General features: G+C 44.7%; 1 protein-coding gene across 8 annotated transcripts in view; it reads right to left on the reverse strand.

Annotated features, from left to right (window-relative positions):
- SPAG17 (sperm associated antigen 17) overlaps positions 1 to 24370 on the reverse strand; it is a 307771-nt gene that overhangs the window by 137523 nt on the left and 145878 nt on the right. For all 8 annotated transcript variants that reach the window (XM_073310318.1, XM_073310310.1, XM_073310300.1 and 5 more), the window contains exons 13-14: positions 23737 to 23887; positions 21869 to 22099 (exon numbers count right to left, since the gene is read on the reverse strand). In XM_073310318.1, the coding sequence (XP_073166419.1) occupies positions 21869 to 22099; positions 23737 to 23887 (382 nt within the window). The remainder of the gene's footprint in view (positions 1 to 21868; positions 22100 to 23736; positions 23888 to 24370) is intronic.

Below are 24370 nucleotides of genomic sequence, written 5' to 3' on the forward strand. Positions count from 1 at the left end.
TGCATCCCAAGAAAGGGGAAAAAATTCATAGGCAGGAGTTGTAGACCAAGCTGGATGAGCAAGCATCTTAGAGAGGTAATTAAGAAAAAGCAGAAAGCATATAGGGAGTGGAAGAAGGGAGGGATCAGTAAGGAAAGCTACCTTATTGAGGTCAGAATATGTAGGGATAAAGTGAGACAGGCTAAAAGTCAAGTAGAGTTGGACCTTGCAAAGGGAATTAAAACCAATAGTAAAAGGTTCTATAGTCATATAAATAGGAAAAAAACAAAGAAAGAAGTAGTGGGACCGCTAAAAACTGAGGATGGAGTGGAGGTCAAGGATAATCTAGGCATGGCCCAATATCTAAACAAATACTTTGCCTCAGTCTTTAATAAGACTAAAGAGGATCTTAGGGATAATGGTAGCATGATAAATGGGAATGAGGATATGGAGGTAGACATCACCATATCTGAGGTAGAAGCGAAACTCAAACAGCTTAATGGGGCTAAATCGGGGGGCCCAGATAATCTTCATCCAAGAATATTAAAAGAATTGGCACAAGAAATTGCAAGCCCATTAGCAAGAATTTTTAATGAATCTGTAAATTCAGGGGTTGTACCATATGATTGGAGAATTGCTAACATAGTTCCTATTTTTAAGAAAGGGAAAAAAAGTGATCCAAGTAATTATAGGCCTGTTAGTTTGACATCTGTAGTATGCAAGGTCTTGGAAAAAATTTTGAAGGAGAAGGTAGTTAAGGACATTGAAGTCAATGGTAAATGGGACAAAATACAACATGGTTTTACAAAAGGTAGATCGTGCCAAACCAACCTGATTTCCTTCTTTGAGAGAGTAACAGATTTTTTAGATAAAGGAAACGCAGTGGATCTAATTTATTTAGATTTTAGTAAGGCGTTTGATACTGTGCCACATGGGGAATTATTAGTTAAATTGGATAAGATGGGCATCAATAGGAAAATTGAAAGGTGGATAGGGAATTGGTTAAAGGGGAGACTACAACGGGTCCTACTGAAAGGTGAACTGTCAAGTTGGAGGGAGGTTACCAGTGGAGTTCCTCAAGGATCAGTTTTGGGACCAATCTTATTTAATCTTTTTATTACTGACCTGGGCACAAAAAGTGGGAGTGTGCTAATAAAGTTTGCAGATGATACAAAGCTGGGAGGTATTGCTAATTTAGAGAAGGACAGGGATACCCTACAGGAGGATCTGGATGACCTTGTAAACTGGAGTAATAGGAATAGGATGAAATTTAATAGTGAGAAGTGTAAGGTCATGCATTTAGGGATTAATAACAAGAATTTTAGTTATAAGCTAGGGACGCATCAACTAGAAGTAACGGAGGAGGAAAAGGACCTTGGAGTATTGGTTGATCATAGGTTGACTATGAGCTGCCAATGTGATATGGCTGTGAAAAAAGCTAATGTCGTCTTGGGATGCATCAGGAGAGGTATTTCCAGTAGGGATAAGGAGGTTTTAGTACCGTTATATAAGGCACTGGTGAGACCTCACCTGGAATACTGTGTGCAGTTCTGGTCTCCCATGTTTAAGAAGGATGAATTCAAACTGGAACAGGTACAGAGAAGGGCTACTAGGATGATCCGAGGAATGGAAAACTTGTCTTATGAAAGGAGACTCAGGGAGCTTGGCTTGTTTAGCCTAACTAAAAGAAGGTTGAGGGGAGATATGATTGCTCTCTATAAATATATCAGAGGGATAAATACCAGAGAGGGAGAGGAATTATTTAAACTCAATACCAATGTGGACACAAGAACAAATGGATATAAACTGGCCACTAGGAAATTTAGATTAGAAATTAGACGAAGGTTTCTAACCATCAGAGGAGTGAAGTTTTGGAATAGCCTTCCGAGGGAAGTAGTGGGGGCAAAAGATCTATCTTGCTTTAAGATTAAACTCGATAAGTTTATGGAGGAGATGGTATGATGGGATAACATGGTTTTGGTAATTAAATATTCATGGTAAATAGGCCCAATGGCCTGTGATGGGTTTTTAGATGGGGTAAGATCCAAGTTACCCGGGAAAGAATTTTCTGTAGTATCTGGCTGATGAATCTTGCCCATATGCTCAGGGTTTAGCTGATCGCCATATTTGGGGTCGGGAAGGAATTTTCCTCCAGGGCAGATTGGAAGGCCCTGGAGGTTTTTCGCCTTCCTCTGTAGCATGGGGCACGGGTCACTTGCTGGAGGATTCTCTGCTCCTTGAGGTCTTCAAACTACAATTTGAGGACTTCAATAGCACAGATATAGGTGTGAGGTCTTTTTTAGGAGTGGTGGGTGAAATTCTGTGGCCTGCATTGTGCAGGAGGTCAGACTAGATGATCATAATGGTCCCTTCTGACCTAAATATCTATGAATCTATGAATCTATGAATTGACCAAGTGATTCTGGACCCCCAGTAAGTGAGCAGCTGGTGGAATTCTGTTCTTCTTGATACAAAACTACCAAGACTGCCTCCTGTCAAAGCTGGTTGGAGCAGGATCCTCCCTGTTTGTTCACATTGCAGGGGTGTTGGTGAGTATATGCAATGCCATAGCCTTGATCTGCACCTGAAAAGCCTGCACACATTGTAAATGGCTCAAAGCTCCAGGACATTGTTATGAAGGGAAGCCTCTTGTTCTCACAAACCTTGAATTTTCAGTGTCCTCAGATGCGCTCCCCAACCTCCTGTGGAAGCATCAGTAACTGATCAGTGGAGGACGGGCAAAGGGAACCCCTTCGCAGACATAGATCTGATCCATCCACCACTCCAGGCCATTCAATTTGGGATATACCAACTTCAACCAGCCCTGAAGAGAATGAAGGTGAAATATCACATACTGGACTACATAAGTGCATGCGGCCATATGACCTAGCAACTTCAGGCATACACAGATTGTAGCTGAAGGGTGAGAGTGAAGAGACAGACACAGGCGACGAACTGCTTGAAATCATTCATTCAGCAAAAATGCCCTCAAACTTGTAGAGCCTAGCAGGACCCTATGAATTTGATTTTTCGTGATGGTACTAAAGTTGACATCCATTTGTTTAAAATCAGACCCAGACTACGGAAGAGAACTGGATACGACAAAGGACTTGCCCCTGGATTTGCCCCTTAGTAACCAATTATCCAGGAAAGGAAAGACATATTCCTCTATGCCTGAGTTATGCTGCTACTACAGTCATGCACTTGGTAAAAATACGTGGAGCTGATGACAGGTCAAAGGGGAGCACTGTGTATTGGTAATGCTGACCTGAGACTACAAATCTCAGATACTTCCTGTGGCTTGGGAAAATTGTCACAAGGAAGTAGGTGTCCTGAAGACTGATAGCAGCAAACCAGTTGTCCTGATTCAAAGCGGGGAGAATGTTAGCTAGAGTAACTATGTGGAATCTCATGTATTTGATGTTCTTGTTGAGACCTCAAAGGTCAAGAATAGGTCTCATCCCTCTCTTGGACTTGGGGATCAGGAAATACCATGAGTAGAATCCCTTTCCTCAGGGGCGGTGTGTTTCCATTGGGGGAGACTAGCCCTCAGTCCCTCCCCTTCTGCCCGAGGCCCTGCCTCTTTCACTCCCCTCCCCTGCCAGAGCCCAGAGCACGCCACCATGGCTGCCATTCCCCCAGCCCCGGGCTGTCCCAGTGCCCCCAGCCCCAGAGTGCTGGGCAGCAGGGCCAGATTTCTAATTAGGCACAGTGAGCACGTGCCTAGGGTTGCTCTCTGTGACCAGTCCACATGGTGCTGAGGACACAGAAGAAAAACTCTTGGCATCTGAATGCTCTTGAATTATTGGAGAGCCACGAACAGAGAGGAAGAGCAAATCCAAAGATATACTGGAATTGGAAAAGGTTCAGAAAAGGACAACAAAAATGATTAGGGGTATGGAACGGCTTCTGTATGAGGAGAGATTAATAAGACTGGGACTTTTCAGCTTGGAAAAGAGATGGTTAAGGAGAGATATGATTGAGGTCTATAAAATTATGACTGGTGTAGAGAAAGTAGATAAGGAAGAGTTGTTTACTACTTCTCATAACACAAGAACTAGGGGTCACCAAATGAAATTAGTAGGCAGCAGGTTTAAAACAAATGAAAGGAAGTATTTCCTCACACAACGCACAGTCAGCCTGTGGAACTCCTTGCCAGAGGATGTTGTGAAGGCCAAGACCATAAGAGGGTTCAAAAAAGAACTAGATAAATTAATGGAGGATAGGTCCATCCATAGGCGCTAACTCTATGGGTGCTGCAGTGCTGGAGCACCCATGGGGAAAAATTAGCAGGTGCTCCGCACCCACCACGCATAAGCTCCCTCCGCCCCCCCCTCCTCGCTTCCTCCTTCCCCGAGTGTGCCATGTCCTCGCTCCTCCCCCTCCCAGCGCTTCCCACCCCCTGCCTAACAGCTGTTTGGCAGCACTTAGGACTCTCCGGGAGGGAGGGGGAGGAGTGGGGATGCAACATGCTTGGGGGCAGGGGCGGGAACTTGGGGGAAGGGGTGGAATTGGGGCGGGCTGAGGGTGGTACAGGGGCGTGCAGGGGGGGTGTCAAGTACCTACTGGGCAGAGGGGAAGTCAGAGCCTATGGGTCCATCAATGGCTATTAGCCAGGATGGGCAGGAATGGTGTCCCTACTCTCTGTTTGCCAGAAGCTGGGAATGAGCAACAGGGGATGGATCACTTGATCATTACCTGTTCTGTTCATTCCTTCTGGGGCACTTGGCACTGGCCACTGTCAGAAGACAGGATATTGGGCTAGATAAACATTTGGTCTGACCCAGTAGGGCCATTCTTATGTTCCAGTGCTGCCTAGTACAACATTTGCATAAAAACAGTCAGTGCTGATGACAATGTCATTGGTAGCAAACTCAACAGGTGTCCCACATATGGTAGCAGAGTTGATGGTACAGTGTCCAACTGATCTCATCTTGATACCAAAAAGTGGTTAGACGGCCCAGGTTTTTCCTGCATACCTGAGAAATCACGGTGCTGATCTTTGCCCCTCTTAGAAGAAGAGGAGTAATTTCTCTAAGCCCTGGAATGGCTCCTGTCCATCTTATGAAACCTTTTCCTTGGAGGACTAGAAGAGGAAGGAGAACAATTTCTCTTCCTCCTAGGAGAGATATCAGACTTTGGACCTGGAACAATATCTTGTGTTGGCTCCAAAGGTCTCTGTGGGACTGGATGATCTGTGGAGATCCACAATGATGAGTAGTGTCCATGTGGGACTTTAATGCATGGCAAGTGAGTTTGCCACACCCTGACTTGCCAAACACTAATGTCCAAGGTAGAAAAGCCCTTAGGTAAAGTAAATAATCTCTTACTTTCATTGATAACTTTTTATACCTTCTTCCAGGTTCCTGATGTACAAATTATCAATTTCATTCCCTTAAACTCATAAAGTGGTAGATATAAGCAGGTCTAAGGGAGTCTGATGTCTGTTCTACACTAAAAATTAAGTAGACCTAAGCCGCCTTGCATTGACCTAGTTGTGCATGTTTCTACACTTAAATTTGTCCCCAGCTGATCTAAGCACCCAGCTACAGTGACACAGTAATACCACCTCCCCAAGTAGCATTGGGCCATGGTTGATGCAGTGCAAGTGTAGACGCTGTGTTACCTATGTTGACCCTAACAGTCCTCCAGCAGCTGTCCCACAATGCCCGACACTGACTGCTCTGCTCACAATTGTGAACTCCACATGCAGACCGGAAGAACCCCCCAAATTTAAAACCCCAAGAATTTTTTAAATATTTTTTCCTGATTGTCCAGCTTGGTGAACACACCTAGCAACTCTCCACTGTTGTGTGCAACTGCCCCATCAACCATGCTGGCTACATACTGAAGATGTGCTCCAGCCTGGAATAGACAGGAGATTTTGGATCTCCTGGGTGTGTGGACAGAACAGACTGTGCAGGCACAGCTACAAACCAGCCATAGACATGTGGACATCTATGAGCAGTTTGCACAGGGGATGCAGGAGAAAGGGTAAGATGGGGATCAGCAGCAGCGCAGTGTGAAATCCAGGGAGGCCAACAGTGGATCCGGTGTCAAGCCACAGGCTTGCTGCTTTTACAAAGAGCTACATGCCATACTTGGCAGAGACACCACCACCACCCTACACACCACTGTGGATACCTCTGAGGACAAGAAGGAATAGGAGTATGGAAAACATGTAACCAGGGAGTCTAGACAGGACCTGTTTGAGACTCTACTGCAGTCCAGTCAGGCCTGGCAGTTGATCGGGGTGAGCCCAATGCAGGGGGAGGAACCTTGGGTAAGTGTGTAAATGTATTTCCCATTACAATGATGTACTGGTGGGGCCTCCCAACTTCACATGACACAGCTATTGACTTCTAATTAATTTACTCATACTAGAGCAGGTAGCAGTACAACAAGAGGTAGAGTTATCTGCTTTCCATTCCCCTGTAGAGCTAGATGGGGGGTGGAGAGGGGCACGTGGATAAGTTTGTTTATGTACTCAGGGATGTCCCTTGAATCCTCCTGAGAGATCTCAATAAAACGTTCATGGGGGTTCCCTGCAGGACTCTTCAGGAAGGTTTCATAGATTCATAGATTCATAGATATTTAGGCCAGAAGGGACCATTATGATCATCTAGTCTGACCTCCTGCACAATGCAGGCCACAGAATTTCACCCACCACTCCTAAAAAAGACCTCACACCTATATCTATGCTATTGAAGTCCTCAAATTGTAGTTTGAAGACCTCAAGGAGCAGAGAATCCTCCAGCAAGTGACCCGTGCCCCATGCTACAGAGGAAGGCGAAAAACCTCCAGGGCCTTCCAATCTGCCCTGGAGGAAAATTCCTTCCCGACCCCAAATATGGCGATCAGCTAAACCCTGAGCATATGGGCAAGATTCATCAGCCAGATACTACAGAAAATTCTTTCCCGGGTAACTTGGATCTTACCCCATCTAAAAACCCATCACAGGCCATTGGGCCTATTTACCATGAATATTTAATTACCAAAACCATGTTATCCCATCATACCATCTCCTCCATAAACTTATCGAGTTTAATCTTAAAGCAAGATAGATCTTTTGCCCCCACCACTTCCCTCGGAAGGCTATTCCAAAACTTCACTCCTCTGATGGTTAGAAACCTTCGTCTAATTTCTAATCTAAATTTCCTAGTGGCCAGTTTATATCCATTTGTTCTTGTGTCCACATTGGTACTGAGTTTAAATAATTCCTCTCCCTCTCTGGTATTTATCCCTCTGATATATTTATAGAGAGCAATCATATCTCCCCTCAACCTTCTTTTAGTTAGGCTAAACAAGCCAAGCTCCCTGAGTCTCCTTTCATAAGACAAGTTTTCCATTCCTCGGATCATCCTAGTAGCCCTTCTCTGTACCTGTTCCAGTTTGAATTCATCCTTCTTAAACATGGGAGACCAGAACTGCACACAGTATTCCAGGTGAGGTCTCACCAGTGCCTTATATAACGGTACTAAAACCTCCTTATCCCTACTGGAAATACCTCTCCTGATGCATCCCAAGACGACATTAGCTTTTTTCACAGCCATATCACATTGGCAGCTCATAGTCATCCTATGATCAACCAATACTCCAAGGTCCTTTTCCTCCTCCGTTACTTCTAGTTGATGCGTCCCTAGCTTATAACTAAAATTCTTGTTATTAATCCCTAAATGCATGACCTTACACTTCTCACTATTAAATTTCATCCTATTCCTATTACTCCAGTTTACAAGGTCATCCAGATCCTCCTGTAGGGTATCCCTGTCCTTCTCTAAATTAGCAATACCTCCCAGCTTTGTATCATCTGCAAACTTTATTAGCACACTCCCACTTTTTGTGCCCAGGTCAGTAATAAAAAGATTAAATAAGATTGGTCCCAAAACTGATCCTTGAGGAACTCCACTGGTAACCTCCCTCCAACTTGACAGTTCACCTTTCAGTAGGACCCGTTGTAGTCTCCCCTTTAACCAATTCCCTATCCACCTTTCAATTTTCCTATTGATGCCCATCTTATCCAATTTAACTAATAATTCCCCATGTGGCACAGTATCAAACGCCTTACTAAAATCTAAGTAAATTAGATCCACTGCGTTTCCTTTATCTAAAAAATCTGTTACTCTCTCAAAGAAGGAGATCAGGTTGGCTTGGCACGATCTACCTTTTGTAAAACCATGTTGTATTTTGTCCCATTTACCATTGACTTCAATGTCCTTAATTACCTTCTCCTTCAAAATTTTTTCCAAGACCTTGCATACTACAGATGTCAAACTAACAGGCCTATAATTACTTGGATCACTTTTTTTCCCTTTCTTAAAAATAGGAACTATGTTAGCAATTCTCCAATCATACGGTACAACCCCTGAGTTTACAGATTCATTAAAAATTCTTGCTAATGGGCTTGCAATTTCTTGTGCCAATTCTTTTAATATTCTTGGATGAAGATTATCTGGGCCCCCCGATTTAGTCCCATTAAGCTGTTTGAGTTTCGCTTCTACCTCAGATATGGTGATGTCTACCTCCATATCCTCATTCCCATTTATCATGCTACCATTATCCCTAAGATCCTCTTTAGTCTTATTAAAGACTGAGGCAAAGTATTTGTTTAGATATTGGGCCATGCCTAGATTATCCTTGACCTCCACTCCATCCTCAGTTTTTAGCGGTCCCACTTCTTTCTTTGTTTTCTTCCTATTTATATGACTATAGAACCTTTTACTATTGGTTTTAATTCCCTTTGCAAGGTCCAACTCTACTTGACTTTTAGCCTGTCTCACTTTATCCCTACATATTCTGACCTCAATAAGGTAGCTTTCCTTACTGATCCCTCCCTTCTTCCACTCCCTATATGCTTTCTGCTTTTTCTTAATTACCTCTCTAAGATGCTTGCTCATCCAGCTTGGTCTACAACTCCTGCCTATGAATTTTTTCCCCTTTCTTGGGATGCAGGCTTCCGATAGCTTCTGCATCTTTAATTTAAAATAATCCCAGGCCTCCTCTACCTTTAAACCCATAAATTCTTCAGTCCAATCCACTTCCCTAACTAATTTCCTTAATTTTTGAAAGTCAGCCCTTTTGAAATCAAAAGCCCTAGTTGCAGATTTATTTTTGTTAATCCTTCCATTCAGTTTGAACTGAATTAGCTCATGATCACTTGAGCCAAGATTATCCCCTACAACCATTTCCTCTATGAGGTCCTCATTACTCACCAAGACCAAATCTAAAATGGCATCCCCTCTAGTCGGTTCAGCAACTACTTGCTGAAGGAATCCATCAGCTATCGCATCTAGGAAAATCTGAGCCCTATTATTATTACTAGCACTCGTCCTCCAGTCTATATCTGGGAAGTTAAAGTCTCCCATGATCGCACAGTTTCCATTAGTATTTACTTTATTAAAAACATTAAAAAGGGCTCTATCCATATCCAAATTAGATCCCGGCGGTCTATAGCACACCCCAAGCACTATCCCAGGGGAGGCTCTAATAGTTTTCTTCCCCAATTTAATTGTTGCCCAGACAGACTCAGTCATATCCATTTCATCGCTTCTTATTTCTTTACATTCTATCTCATCATTGATATACAATGCTACTCCACCACCTTTACCTTTATTTCGGTCTTTCCTAAACAGCACATACCCTTCAATACCTGTAGCCCAGTCATGACTACTATTCCACCAGGTCTCTGTTATACCTATAATATCTGGTTTCACTTCCTGCACCAGTAACTCTAGTTCCTCCATTTTGTTACCTAGGCTCCTTGCATTAGTGTACAAACATCTTAATTTTTGCTGTTTGGCCTCACTCACATTCTGTACCCTATTAGGCACGGTTATTTTACTACCAGTATAACCTATTAGACTTGTATCTACACTACCCTTCCTCCTACCTACAGCTGTATCCACTCTTACTTCATTTTCTTTCCACTCTATGCTAAATTCTGGCGTGGAGATTACCTGGACATCTCCCAACCATCTCCCCCAAATTCCTAGTTTAAAGCTCTCTTAATCAGTTGTGCCAGCCTCCATCCTAGAAGTCTATTTCCTTCCCTACTCAGATGAAGTCCATCCCGAGAGAACTGTCCTCTATCCATGAATGCCTCCCAATGGCCATACATCCCAAAGCCCTCCTTATAGCACCACTGCCTAAGCCATCTATTGATAGTCATAATCTTGTCACACCTTTGTTGCCCTTCTCTAGGAACAGGCAGAATCCCACTAAAGATCACCTGAGCCTCAATTTCCTTAAGCGTCCTCCCCAGCCTAACATAGTCTCCCTTAATACTTTCCAGCGAGAATCTAGCCGTATCATTTGTTCCCACATGAAGGATAATTAGGTTTCTAGGAATGGCAGCCTTATTTCTTCCCCTGCAGTAGGATGTTTTCCCATGCCAGGTGTTGATAACTTCATCAGGCACTATTGCAGTAAACAGATTAGCAGCATTCAGGCCCATGCAGTTTCAGGACGCGAGTAGCAGCTGTGCTCTCTGTGCCTCTCTCACCCTCAGGAAGAGATATCAGCTAAAATCAGCACTGTCTCTAGAACATGGTGCTAGTATGCAGTGCCATTGCCCTATACTCATAGTTTCATGCAAGTGGGAAATTTCCTTCTCATTTCCCTTGCTCCTGACAGGCCATACTCACCATGGCTGGAGGTGTGAGTAGTGCTGTGTACACTCCAAAGGAGAAGTGTCAATAAGCATGTCTTGTTTAAAACTTTAGCAGAGCAAGGGAATGGAATTCTGAATCTTTCATTTTCCATTGCAAATCTACTAACAATGGTCCCTTTGTGTTTTTTAATCTGTAACTGATGCCGTTGGGGCCTTGAGAGGTTCCCCCTCCACACTTGCAGAATGCTTGAGCCAGATAAGGAGGAGAAAGAACAGGATTCAGGATGACATGTTCAGCAAGATCCTGCAAACTAGTGCTGCATTAGACCATGAGCAGAAGGTTTGGGGGGTGAATACTGCAGATTTATGGAGAACGAAAGAGCAGACAGGAGTCACAGGAGGAAAAGGAAAGGGAGATGCACCAGGACATAATGGGGCTTCTCTGGAAGCAAACACAGATGCTGCAGACTCAACAATCCCAGGCTCATCTCCCTTTGCAGTCCATGGAGACTCCATTTTGCACCTCCCTACAACCCCCTCAACATTCCATATAGCATCAGGAGCCACATCCTTATCCCTACTGTTCTATACCATGGGACAGTAAGGACAACCAAAGCTTCACATACACTGACCTGGGAGAGCCACAGTTGCTGTAAGTATAGCTAAAATGGACATGAATGTTCTTTCCCCTTCTTAAGCTCTGTTTCATAAATCGATTAAGTTTTTAATGTATTTGCTTTTAACATTCACAGAATTTTCTGCAACGTTTTTGTTACTCAATACAATTCTATTGGTTGGAAAATAATTCATCTTTATTAGTTCCCTACATATTCTGCAGAGTGCCTAGTGATATTGAAAGCACCGACTAACTTGCTATTGTACATCATGACATAACTCATAGGATCAGTGACAAAAACACAGTAGAATAATCATAAATGTACACCAGGCACCACAAAATTAATAGGTGCATTGGCAGTGTTATATTTATAGATGTACACCAAGAACTACAATTCTTAATTCAGAACAGCAGGGCCAGGTAGAGCACACCTCAATGCATTACTGTGGCTTGCTATTAAAGCTTCCCTGAGCTGTATAGCTCCATACTGAGCTCTTCTTATAGCCCTTGTGTCTGGCTGTTCAAACTCAGCAGACAGCAACTCCACCTCTGCGCTCCACCCCGGCAGCAATTCCCCCCCCCCTTTGCTTCACAGATATTATGCAGGACACAGCAGGCAGCTTTAACCATTGGGATATTTTTTTCACTGAGATCCAATCTTGTGAGTAAACAATGCCAGCATCCCTTAAAGCTACCAAAAGCACATTCAACTGTCGTTCTTCGCCTGCTGAGCTGGTAATTAAATCGTTTCTTGGTGCTGTCAAGGTGACCAGCGTACAGCCTCATGAGCCAGGGGACCAAGGGGTAGGCTGGGTCGCCCAGGATCACTACTGGCATTTCAACATTTGCAATGGCAAGAGGAGGTTACTTATCTCTAACTGGAGGTTGTTTGAGATGTGTGGTCCCTATTTGTATTACACTGAGGGTTTATGCATGTGCACCATGCATCTGGAGCTGGAGATTTTTCAAGTAGTAGTGTCTGTTGGTCCGCACATGCACTCTTGGCTCACCTCATAGTTTCATCAGAGGTGCTAAAGGGTGGGTGGACTGACCACATCTCCAGTTCTATTCCACTGCAAATCCAAGAGATCTGCAGTCAAGAGCAAGGAAGGCGGGAAGTGGAATACAGATACAGAACACACATCTTGAAGAATCTTGAGTTACAAGTAAGTAATCTCCTCTTCTTCTTCAAGTGATGGTCCCTATTGAATTCCACTGAGAGCGATTAACAAGCAGTACCTAAGTTGGAGGAGGGTGCAAAGATGAGGGTGGAATGGTTGAGTGGAGGACAGCTGCACCAATTAAGGCATCCTTCGCAGAGTCCTGCACCAAGGCATAATGCATGGCAAAGATACATATTGAACTCCACATGGCCGCTCTACATATGTCCCAAAGTAGCATATCATAGAGAGTGGCTGTGGTTGAAGCCTGGGCTCTCGTGAAATGGGCCCTCACTCCAGGGGATGGAGGCACTCCCGAGAACTGATAGCATAGTGTAATACACCCCACTGGAGATTCTGTGTGGAGACTGCCTGCACCTTAACCTTCTTGGCTATTGTGATAAACAATCTAGGAGATTTCCTGATCAGTCTTGTCTGCTGCAAGTTGAAGGCCAAAGCCCGACAGCTGTTGAGGGAGTGAAGTTGTCATTCCTATTCCAAGGTGTGAAGCGTCAGAAAGAAAGCAGGTTAGAGGACAGTTTGATATGAAACTGTTATAAAACCTTTGGCAGAAACTTGGGATGTAGACGCAGGGAGACTTTATCCTTATGGAAAGTGGTGAAAGGCGGATCTGCCATCATGGCCCCAAGTTAACCTACCCTTCTTGCCAAACTGGTAGCCCCAAGGAAGGTGACTTTCATGGAAAGGGACATATAGCAGGAAGCTAGCAGCTCAAAGGGCTGTTTCATTAGTACCAGCAGAAATTAGGTTAAGATCCCACTGGGGCACAATAGGTTGTACAGGTGGGAAGGTTCTGATGAGGCCCTTCCAAAACATAGCAGTCAACAGGTGTATAAATGTGGAGTGTCCTTCCATTGGAGGTGGGGTGGAGGGTGGAAGGTGCTAACTGCTGCTAGATGGTCCTTGGGAGAGTTGAGGGAGAGACCCAATGCCTTCAAGAACAGGAGATCATTCAAAAGAAGGGGAATCTCCACCTGTTCTGGGGAAAGCCCTTTCTTTTGGGCTCAGGAGGCAAAGCAGTTCCACTTGGTCCGGTCAGACTCCTTCCTGCTGCTTGAGAGGATGTCTTGCATTTCTGATAAACATGCCTGTTCTAGAGAAGATGCCCATCCAAATACCGTGCTCTGAGATGAAGTATCTGTGGATCAGAATGTCTAATCTTGCTGCTTTGTTGAGTCAGTAGCTCAGGGAAAGAGGAGATGGGAAGTGGAGGGTGAGCTGACATGTGGAGAAAGTTGGGAAACCAGAACTGTCTGGGTCCGAGTGGGGCAATCAGGATGACTGTTGCTCTCTCCCACCTGATCTTGTGGAGAACTCATGGCAGGAGTGGTAGAGGGGGGAAGGCGTTGCTGATCTTGTCTGACCAGTGGAGAATGAAGGCATCGCCTTGTGAGTGGGGACCAATACCTCTCCTGGAGCAGTACGTGCTGCACTTGTTGGCTGGGGAGGTGAAGAGGTCTCTGGTTGGAGTCCCCCATTGGTTGAAGATGTTGCTTACCTTGGTGTCATGGAATTCACACTCATGATTGGTCACGAATTGTCAGCTGAGTGACTCTGCAGTTATGTTCTGAGTCCCTAGAAGATAGGTTGCAGATAACAGGATCTTGTGGGCAATGCACCAATTCCATAGATTGACCGCCTCCACACACAAAACAGTTGACTTCATGCCCCCTTGTTTGTTGATGTAGTAAACGGTGGTGGCATTGTCCGACATAAGAACATGATGGGAGTGAATGGATGGGAGAAATGCTTGGCATGCCTTCTTTACAGCCCTGAGTTCCAGAATGTTGATGTGCATCCTGGATTCCCAAGGTGTTCATGTTATCTCCCATGTGTGCTCCCCATCCTATGAGGGACACGTCGGTGATGACTGTTTTGTCTGTGGAGGATGGGAGAAAGGGGACCCCCGAACACACTTGTTGTGGGTCTATCCACCACTGGAGGAAAAAGAGTACTTCAGGAGAAACCAACAGAATCAGGTATATGGCATGGAATACTGTTTAGTAAACTCTCTGGAGCCACATCTGGAGGTAGTGAAGGCGGAAGCAAGTGAAGGCAGTGACGTATGTGCACAAGGCCACGTGGCCAAGGAGGAATAGGCAAGTCCTGGCCTGAACAGGACTGTTGACTGCTCAGTGTAGTGGTTATGTGGTCATCCCTCCCTATCAGGCTCGTAGGGAGGCCACTCTACCTTACTATGCCAAACAACAAACAGTCAATTAGTGGGCTAGGGCTCTGGCCCTCTGGTCAGGGTACAGCAGGCAATAACCTGACTGGGCAGTTAATCTGTAGCTCTGGCCCTCTGAGCAGGACAGAGTAACAGGGAGTCTTTAGCCAAAGCCTCCTCAATGGGGCAGACAGCAATGGACACAATCTGGGGGCTCTGACCCTCGGCAGGGCAGAGCAAGGAGCAGTCTTTAGCTTCAGCTTTCAGGCAGGAGCAGACAGCAGTTACAGTCTTGGGGCCCATAGCTTTCTGGCTGGGGCAAGCCAAAAACAAGGCACAGGCCTGCTGGCCTAGGGTAAGTAATCCACCTTCTCAGGGGTTGGGTTGGTGACGGGGGGCAGGTAGAGCCAGGCTCACCGTGGACTACTCCACCGTGTCCCTGCCCCCGGCCCTAGCAGTGTTGGGTGATCCCACCAAGGGGTCAGTGGGAAAGTCACCAAAACATGATGACTTGTTTCCTCACAACACAACTGGACTAATGTCTGGTTCCCCTGGACTACTTTGTACCGCCCTTCCTTGGCATGACTCCGTAGTTCATGCGTCCTCAATCTCTTCAGGGTAAACAGCAGATAGCAGTCCCAGCAACACCTCTCTACAGCCAGTCTCCTCTGGGGACATGGCGCTGCATCGCTCGGTCACTGGGCAGGAGTTCAGCAGCAAGGCAGGGACATCTGCCTGCTTCACTGGCTCTGGCCCAACTGAGCTGGAGGGCTTGCCTTTTATACTTCCTGTCCTGCCCCTCTGCTTCTGGTGAGAGGGGCAAGGCTGGCTTGGCTCCATCCACTGGGGGGAGGAGGCATGGGGCGATTCCTTTCCATCAGGCTCAGAGGGAGGCCACTGTGCTTCACTACACTCAAGCTACGAGTTTCTACAGAGACTGGAATCTGTCCCTTGGTTTGTATGCTCATGCTGTGACTGAGCTGATGGAGGCCCCTATAAAGTCTAGGAACCGTGTGGGGTCCAAAGTTGATTTTTGACATTTATGCTGACCCTGAGGGAGGAAAGGAGTCTGAGCAACATGGAGGTTGAAATCCAGGCTTTTTCTCTGGTCTGTGCTACTAGGAGCCAGTTGTCAAGATAGGAGAATACAAGGACCCCATAACGCTTGAGGTAGGCTGCCATGACAGAGAAAACTTTGGTGAAGGGAGCAATGGTGAGTCCAAATGGCAGGACCCTGTACTGAAAGTGCTGAGGGCCTATTTTAAACCTCAGTAACCATCTGTGAGCCAGATGGATGTCTATGTGAAAATAAACATCCTGTATATCAAAAGCCGTAAACCACATGCCTTCTTCTAATGACAGGATGATGGCTGTTAAGGTGACCATATGAACCGGGTTTGCAGATGAAGTGATTGAGACAATGGAGATCCAGGATTGGTCTCCACCAACCCTTCATTTTGGTATCAGGAAGTAAGCTGAATCAAATCCTATCCGTTGATAGTCCGGAGGAACCCACTCTATCGCACCTCTTTGTAGTAAGGAGTCCACCTCCAGGGTGAGGATGCTGTTATGAGGGTGGTCCCTGAAAAGGGATCGGGGAGAGGGTTGTGGATGAGGTAGCATAATAAACTCAATCATATAGCCATAGTGGATGACATTTACCACCCATTTGTCTGTTGTTATTGCACTCCAAGCTCTTAAAAAGAGTGCTAGATGACCCCTGAAGTGGGTGGGGTGGTTGTGTGGCAGCAGGCAAGATGGTTGACATCACTCTGGGGTTCCTCAGAAATACCTCTTCTGTGGGGGGTTGCATTTGGGAGGAAGAAGACTGTGAGGGTGGTCCTGGAGGATGTGATCTTTGAGTTATCTGACACTTCCTTGATGGTTCATAAGGCTGATGATGGAAAAACTGGGAGGTTCTGTAATGCTGTGTGGGCTGCAGGCAGTAGAATTTGTTTCGATGCCAGTGTGTAAATACCCAAGGAAGAGTAGCTCTTGAATCCTTGAGGGTATGGAGGGAATAGACCGTTTTCTGGTTGAAAAGACAGTATTCATTAAAAGGGAGGTCTTTGATAATATTTTGTACCTCCCTGGGAAAACCAGAGGAATGGAGCGACAACTGTCTCCTTATGACAATGCCTGTAGCCATTGAACATGATGAGGTTTCTGCTGCATCTACTGCTGATTGGAGCAAGGGCATCACTACCAGCTTCCCCTCCTCAGTTATTGACTAGAAGTGGACCTGGTCCAGTTGTGTCAGTTTCTCAACAAGTCCTCCAATTTGCTGTAATTCAGGAAATTGGGTCTTGCAAATAATGCCTGATAATTTGAAATCCTGAATTGAAGGCTGGCTGAAGAGAAGATTTTGCAGCCTAAAAGGTCCAGTATCTTTCCCTTCCTGTCAGATGGGGTGGAGTATGGATACTGTTGCCTTACCTGTTCCATTGCTGCCTGGGCCACAAGTGAACTGGGAGGTGAGTGCGAGAGTCCTATGTACTCAGAGTCCTTGGCTGGTACATAGTATCTTTTTTCTGCCCCTTTGAGGTAAGCATACATGTAGCCAAGGTATGCCAAACTGTGCGAGCTGGCTCGATGATGGCATCGTTGATTGGGAGAGCAACTGTGCTTGGCCCCGATGAGTGAAGTATATCCAGCAGCTTATGCTGAGTATCTTGGATCTTCTCCAGGGGAATGTGAAGCTCTCTAGGCAGTCTATGCAAGAGATCCTGGAATTGGCGGTAGTCAGCAGGAGATGGGAGGGAGGGATGTTGAAGCCACTGCCACATCAGGAGAGGATGATGGGTATCTCTCCTGTTCCCGTGGTATTGTCGGAGCCAGTCTGAGTGGCTCACCTTCCATTACTGGTTCAGAGTGTCTACTCTAAGGCACCCGAGATGGTGAAATAGGTGAAACCTCCTTGATGGAATGGATGGGTTCCGAGGGAGGGTACTGGGGCTAGGATCCCCAATAGGGCCAGCAGGATGGATCCGATGGGTGCTGAGGAGGGCCCCATGGCACAGGAAATCAGTGGCTCTGCGGCAGCTGGAAGGGAGGATACTGCCATGATGTAGAAGGCCTCTGTTGGTACTTATAGTGGCAGGAAGGGATAGACAGTCCCTGATCCTCATCTGAGTCCTCCGAAGATGAAAACTCGGAGACCTGTTCCATCAGCAGTACTGTCGGAGCGGGTGGAAGTGTGTATACTGCCAGAGTGGGGGTGAAGAGTGCTTCAGATGTGGTGTGTCTGGTGCCGTATATAGTGTCTCCCTGGAAGTAAAGGGCCCTAGAAGGCATGGGGACCATGGCTTTTCCAGGCAAACACTTCCTGGAGTTATAGGGCTTTTCCTGACCTCCCAAGAATCAAGGGCAATTTCTCAGTCCCCGGAACCAGAGCCATGATCTCTCCTGGAACGGATGGCTCTCTGGTTCTGAGGGATGACGATGTTGACTGTGTGTGCAAATCCGCACTCAGTCCTGGTATATCCATTGATTTATGTAGCTTCTTTTTGTATTTGTGCGCTTTAGGGTCTGCTTCATCCCCATGACTGGAACTCATGGAAGGGGTCTCTCCCTTCTTAGCTTAGAGGAAGACTTACTGCCATGCTTATGTGCGTTCTTCTTTACCTCCCGACTAGGCCCTGGTGCGGGGTCCATAGCGGTGGTACTGCTGATGCTGGCCTTGGACTGCACCAATGATGCACGCGCACAAGCGAAATGACCACGGCATCTTCATGCCGACATATCTTGCAATGGCTAAAGTTTGTAGTTTAGATATACCCTGAGTCTAATTGATCTAATTTACAGTACTTTACACATCACCTCTGATTTTGGCTTTCACTCTCTGGTCACTAATACAGCTGCTAAGACTGAACAGGCATTGTACTTCATGGGAGCCTGATTCAGTAAGTTTCAGAGTAGCAGCCGTGTTAGTCTGTATCCGCAAAAAGAAAAGGAGGACTTGTGGCACCTTAGAGACTAACAAATTTATTTGAGCATAAGCTTTCGTGAGCTACAGCTCACTCAGATAAATTTGTTAGTCTCTAAAGTGCCACAAGTACTCCTTTTCTTGATTCAGCAAGGTAATTATGCATGTGCATTGACTTTACTGGGACTACTTGAATTCTAAAGTTAGGCACATGCTTAAATACCTTGCTGATTCAGGGCCAGAGTTCACTATTCCAGCTGCGTAGTGGAAGCAGAATGCTACCAGATGTATACATATTGATATTCTTGAGATGCCTTTCCTGATTGATCTGTACAGATGTTCTGAAAATGTTTACACCAACAACCAGTGCAGACTGGGTTAAATCCTAATCCCACTGACATCAGTGGGATTAGGATTTAGTCTAGTCTGCATTGGTCATTGGCAGGGCTGTCTTTAGGCATAAGTAGCATACACAGCTGTGTAGGGCACCTGAAAATTGGGTCTTAGTGTCCACTCTCCCGGCTCTGCCTATCCCTGTTCTGACCCTTCCTGCAGGCTTCCACAGCTAGCTGCTGCAGCCTGGTGACTCTTACTCCAGAGGGGATCTACTAACTTAAAATTGAAAAAGCCTTCCAGCCTGCCAGACCTATTAGCACAACATTGAAATTGTTAAAGGGCCATTCAAGTGGTAATGAAGCCATTTCACAGGCATTTGCCAACCCCCAGGTATATACTGTCAGTTTCTGAATTTACTGCCAAAAACAGTTGTGCATTACTGTAATATTTACTCAGAACATGTTAGTCTACAGGACCTTAGTTTAAAATTTGCTTTAAAAATATTTCATTGGTGAGTTGGTGAAGATTACAAAAGCACATCTCTAAAAAATCCTTGCATAGATTTTTAGATGCACAATCGTCTTTAGCCTTAAATGCTTGGATCTTCAGACATATAGTTTTTTAAATAAAGCCTTTAAAAGACCACCCTTTCCTAAAATACACATTTCAATTTTAATTACTATAGTAAAAAAAAATTTGCTTCCAAAGTCTTCCTGTCCTTTCTGTTTATCCCTTTCTCCCTTCATCCCCCTGTTGAAGAGAGCCCTTAAAGGGACAACACTCCTTTCCTGCCAGATAGCTGGACACAGAGTTTCCCTTTCTTTACTTCTGACTATCTGATGAACTAGTTTTAAGAGAACGCTCCAGCAAAATCAGTACCTCGTAAGATATAAAATCCTTTGTTATACCTAAAATCTTTGGATACATATTTTTTTAAAGTTGGTGAAATTTCATAAACGTGTCTTTTGTTATGGAGATCACACAAAGTAAATTAGTGTTCCCTTTTTCTAAAAGCAATGAACATTGTTATGAACAAACTAAACCTCTGTGACTGATTAATTTAAAATAATGTCTTTATTTAAGTGAGTTAAATATGTAGTAATCTGGAATGATTACTTTACAAAGGCTTAAGAGTACATTTAAAATATAAAATCAGCTTAGAAATACTGATTAAGAAAATGTAAAACAGAGAAGAGCTGCATCATGTATTCCATAATATTTAATGTTGTATTCAGCAAGACAGCTGACTCGCCCTTACTACAAAGTTTTTGCAAATAAATCTCTGACAAACTTCAGAGCATATCAAAAAACCTGTGACTGACATTTTTTATTCCCAAATTTAGTGCTTTTAATTAGGTACCTTCTGCATGTCCAGTCTTCACCATCTGGCATGCAGTGGAAACCATGCTCCATTTTCTTTAGAAAGAAATTGCAGAAGAGTGTTTTTTTCAAATGTCATTTGCTTCATTTGGGTTCAGGTATTTGGCTGGAAAGCAGTGAGCAAGGTGGGGGAGGGAAGAGAGGAGAGAGACGGTGGGGAGAGGGTGGGGCCTGGGGAGAGTGGGGCAGGGCTTGAGGCAGAGCAGGAATGAAGTATGGGTAGGGCCACAGGCAGAACACGTGGGCTGGGGAGCTAGCCTCCCCAAGCGGCAGCTTCACCCACTGCCCATGACAGCAGGTAAGAGTGGGTTGGCTCCCGCACACCCAGTGCACACTGCAGTCTCCGTAGGCAGGGTCCGTATTCTCAGACCTGAATGCTCTGGCGCCGTGCATTCTGTGTGAGGGACAGGGTACGGGGGTCCCTGTGGGGAACTGTGACTCTCCACCACCGTGAGGTGGGCCGGGTGTCTCGGTATCCTTTGCTGCCTCGTCCTTTCCCCTCCCTCCCGGGCTGCGAGCCCGGACTGCTGTCGGGCATAAGGGGACCAGTTTAATAATACTGCGTTGGGCCCCATAAATCTTAAGGACGGCCCTGGTTATTCGCATAAACCAGTGGTTCTCAAACTGTGGGTTGGGAACCCAAAGCGGGTTGCAACCCCATTTTAATGGGGTTGCCAGGGCTGGCTTAGACTTGCTGGGGCCCAGGGCCAAAGCCCAAGTCCAAGCCCGAAGGCTTCAGCCCTGGGTGGTGGGGCTCAGGTTACAGGCCCCTGCCTGGGGCTGAAGCCCTTGAGCTTTGGCTTTGGCTTCCTGGCCTGAGGCAGTGGGGCTTTGGCCCCTCCCGCCCCTACCAGGGTGGTGGGGCTTGGGCGGGCTCAGGCTTCGGTCCCCCGTCCTGAGGTCCCGTAGTAATTTTTGTTATCAGAAGGGGATCGTGGTGCAATGAAGTTTGAGAACCCCTGGCATAAACATACTTCTATGAGGTTAAGATTTGGCCCATTGTCAGAAATTGCAGAGCGACTATTGTAGCTAAAATGTAATCTGTCCATATTCAGTTCCAAGTAGTAAATTACATTCTTTTCATTTTATTGCTTATAATCATTTGTATATACCCACTGCTATTATCAAAGTTTCAGAATTACTATTTTAGTTACATAAATAGTACAGAATTACTATTTTAGTTACAAGATAAAAGGCAGTGTTTTATACACTTTATGAATAGCATTTCTGAAACACTTAAGAAGAGTGAAACTTTGAAACAGTTGCCAAATCCTATATTACAGTGTGTTGTATAAATATGTTTAAAACAACTGTTTAATAGCATGATTTCAATGTTTAATTTCTCTAAAATACACTTTTATATCAGAAGCTATAAAATAGTTTTCTAATATCTGCTATGCAGAGCTCTTTTACATAGATACTACTTTTAAAGACTTGTTTAAATAAACTATTTAATTATCATACAAAATGCCCAGTTTATGTCATTATCCAGTATTCCTACTTGATGAATGGATGAATGGAATATAGAGTACTTGATGACTGAATGGTTCCTAAAACAGGAGAATCATCACATCCAAGTAATAACAAATAATTCTGAATTAATGTAAAAGAAAACGATTCTAGTGAATAGTATGTTTAAATTCTTTAGATATAATGCTGATAGATGCCCTGTTACCTGAGCCATTGGGAGTTTTCTCATCAGACAGGTTTTCCACCATCAATAGTTGTCTCAGATGTCTTGCAAACCTGGCTGGATTATCCCATGGGATATAAGATACTTCATAATCACCTCCAAGCATCAACCCTGAGCCTTCCAGGAGGCCAGAGTCATCCACCCCAGTCAGCCGCAGGCTTTCAAAAGTAAACACTTTGAAGGCTCTTTCTACTTCAGCCCAACTCAAGAGTTCTGGAAGAGAATTAAAACCATCCACAGAAATTGTCCTTACATTTCAGTGAAAGGTAAATAGAAGACTGACCAGGTATATTGTCCTTGGCATTGCTATTAAGGCTGCCAACAAGGGGGCTAACGGTGATGGTAATTTCAGTAATGATCAATGGACTGATCAGATGGTGGTCAGATATGTTATAAGACATGTGTCTTATGACTACGACCCTACCAAATTCACAGCCATGAAAAATGTGTCACAGACCGTGAAATCTGGTCTTTTGTGTGCTTTTACCGCACACTACACAGATTTCACAGGGGAGACCACAATTTCTCAAATTGGGGATCCTGACCCAAAAGGGAGTGGCAGAGGGGGTCACAAGGTTATTTTAGGGGGGATTGTGGTATTGCGCAGAAGTAAGGTTAGCAATACCATACCATGCCACCCTTGCTTCTGCTCTGCTGCCTTCAGAGCTGGGCGGTCAGAGTGTGGTGGTGACTGACTGAGGGCCCAGCTCTGCAGGCAGCAGTGCAGAAGTAAGGGTGGCAATACCATACCATGCTATCCTTACTTCTGTGCTGCTGCTGACAGCGACTCTGCCTTCAGAGCTGGGAACCCGGCCAGCAGCCGTAGCTCTCCAGCTGCCCAGCTCTGAAGGCAGCCGCCGCCTGCAGCAGCACAGAAGAAAAGGTAGCTGTACCACAACCTCCCCTACAATAACCTTGCGGAACCCTCCCCCCCCCCCCCCCCGACCTCCTTTTAGGGTTAGGACCACTACAATTATAACACCATGAAATTTCAGATTTAAATAGCTGAAATCATGAAATTTACCACAGGTATTTTAAAAATCATATGAGCGTGAAATTGACCAAAATGGACTATGAATTTGGTAGGGCCCTACTTATGACAGTAAAAAAGGAATTGAAGGGGTTTGGATACTTATTACTAACTGTACCTTTAGACTGAACATTCAGACTCACTAGACGGCATTTATGTAGCCCTTCTAACTGTTTTACAGTGTGCACCAACTAGGTACACACATTACAAGAATGAGGAATTGCAGAGACAATTCTTGATGGAGAAGTGACCTTATCATGACAAACAGAAAATGTGATTATTGTAAATACTACAGTACTATTAACATGGGCAACTCAAAGAAAACACAATGAGAAAACCATGTTTTTTCTCCCAAGTAATCCTCCCAATCCAAGACAAATCTCTTTTCTCAATCAAAAGGTTCTTTGTAAACAAATACATTATATAGCTCAGTGGTTCCCAATATTTGTTCTGTGCACTAGAACCAGAACTAGTAATTTGTGTGACTGATATTCTTGTCCCAACTTAATACAGAGTTTATATGCTTGTGTGAGTCCTGACATGCTGCTAATGCCTAGTTGTCAATCTCATAGTCTCTAACATGCAGTGTAACCTAGTCTGCTAATAACCATGAAATTCTGGTTTGGTGTTAGGCCAAACTCCATGGTAGGTTAGGATGGACACAAGTATAGTAGATATTGGTAGTATCTACAAAGGTAGTAGATATTGGCTGATACAGTGAAGGTCTTAGTTGGGTAAATTGAGACAGTGGCCCCAAAAAAGTGGGTTCCAACTACCTCAACAAAGAATGAAATAATATTAATAAAAAAAATCTATTTACCATTGGTGCAATAATGCATGAGCTCATGAATTCTGGCCAAGCGTTTAGTGTTGTTTCCAGGTGGAGGAAGGGGGAATTGAAGAAGTTCCACCAGTGGCAGCTTGTCCATCATATCCTGTTCAATCTTTTCTGGGTTTAAGTCCCCTTGGATCTGAAGCAAAGAGCAATAAGGACAAAAGCGAAGTAAACTTTCACAAAAAAGGGATTTTTCATTAAATAACTAAGGTGCCAGTTTAGCACACAAGTCCTGTTCTCCCCCCCCCAAAAAAAACCCTACACACATATGCTTTACTTTACTTTGAAGTCAATAGAATTTAAGCATATGCTTAAAATTGAGCATATACTCAGTGTTTTGCTGAATCAGTGCCTTTATGTGGAAGATGAAATAAGTTATTGTTTACTTTCCTCACTGTGGAGGAGTGAATATATACCAGAAAAAAAAGAGAATAATTGAAGAAGGCACAATTAACTGATATTTGCCAAAGATCACAAAATTATTTGCCATTTAGCCATAATCTGAAATTTTCATGGAATATAGAAAGTATGTATTGATTTAGTCTGTCACACTTCAGAGGATGCTTTTGTATTAGCCTTTCCCTTCCACATTGTGACAGGTTCAGTCACAATGACCCCC

This window comes from Lepidochelys kempii, chromosome 1, assembly GCF_965140265.1.
Source record: "Lepidochelys kempii isolate rLepKem1 chromosome 1, rLepKem1.hap2, whole genome shotgun sequence".
NCBI lineage: Eukaryota > Metazoa > Chordata > Testudines > Cheloniidae > Lepidochelys > Lepidochelys kempii.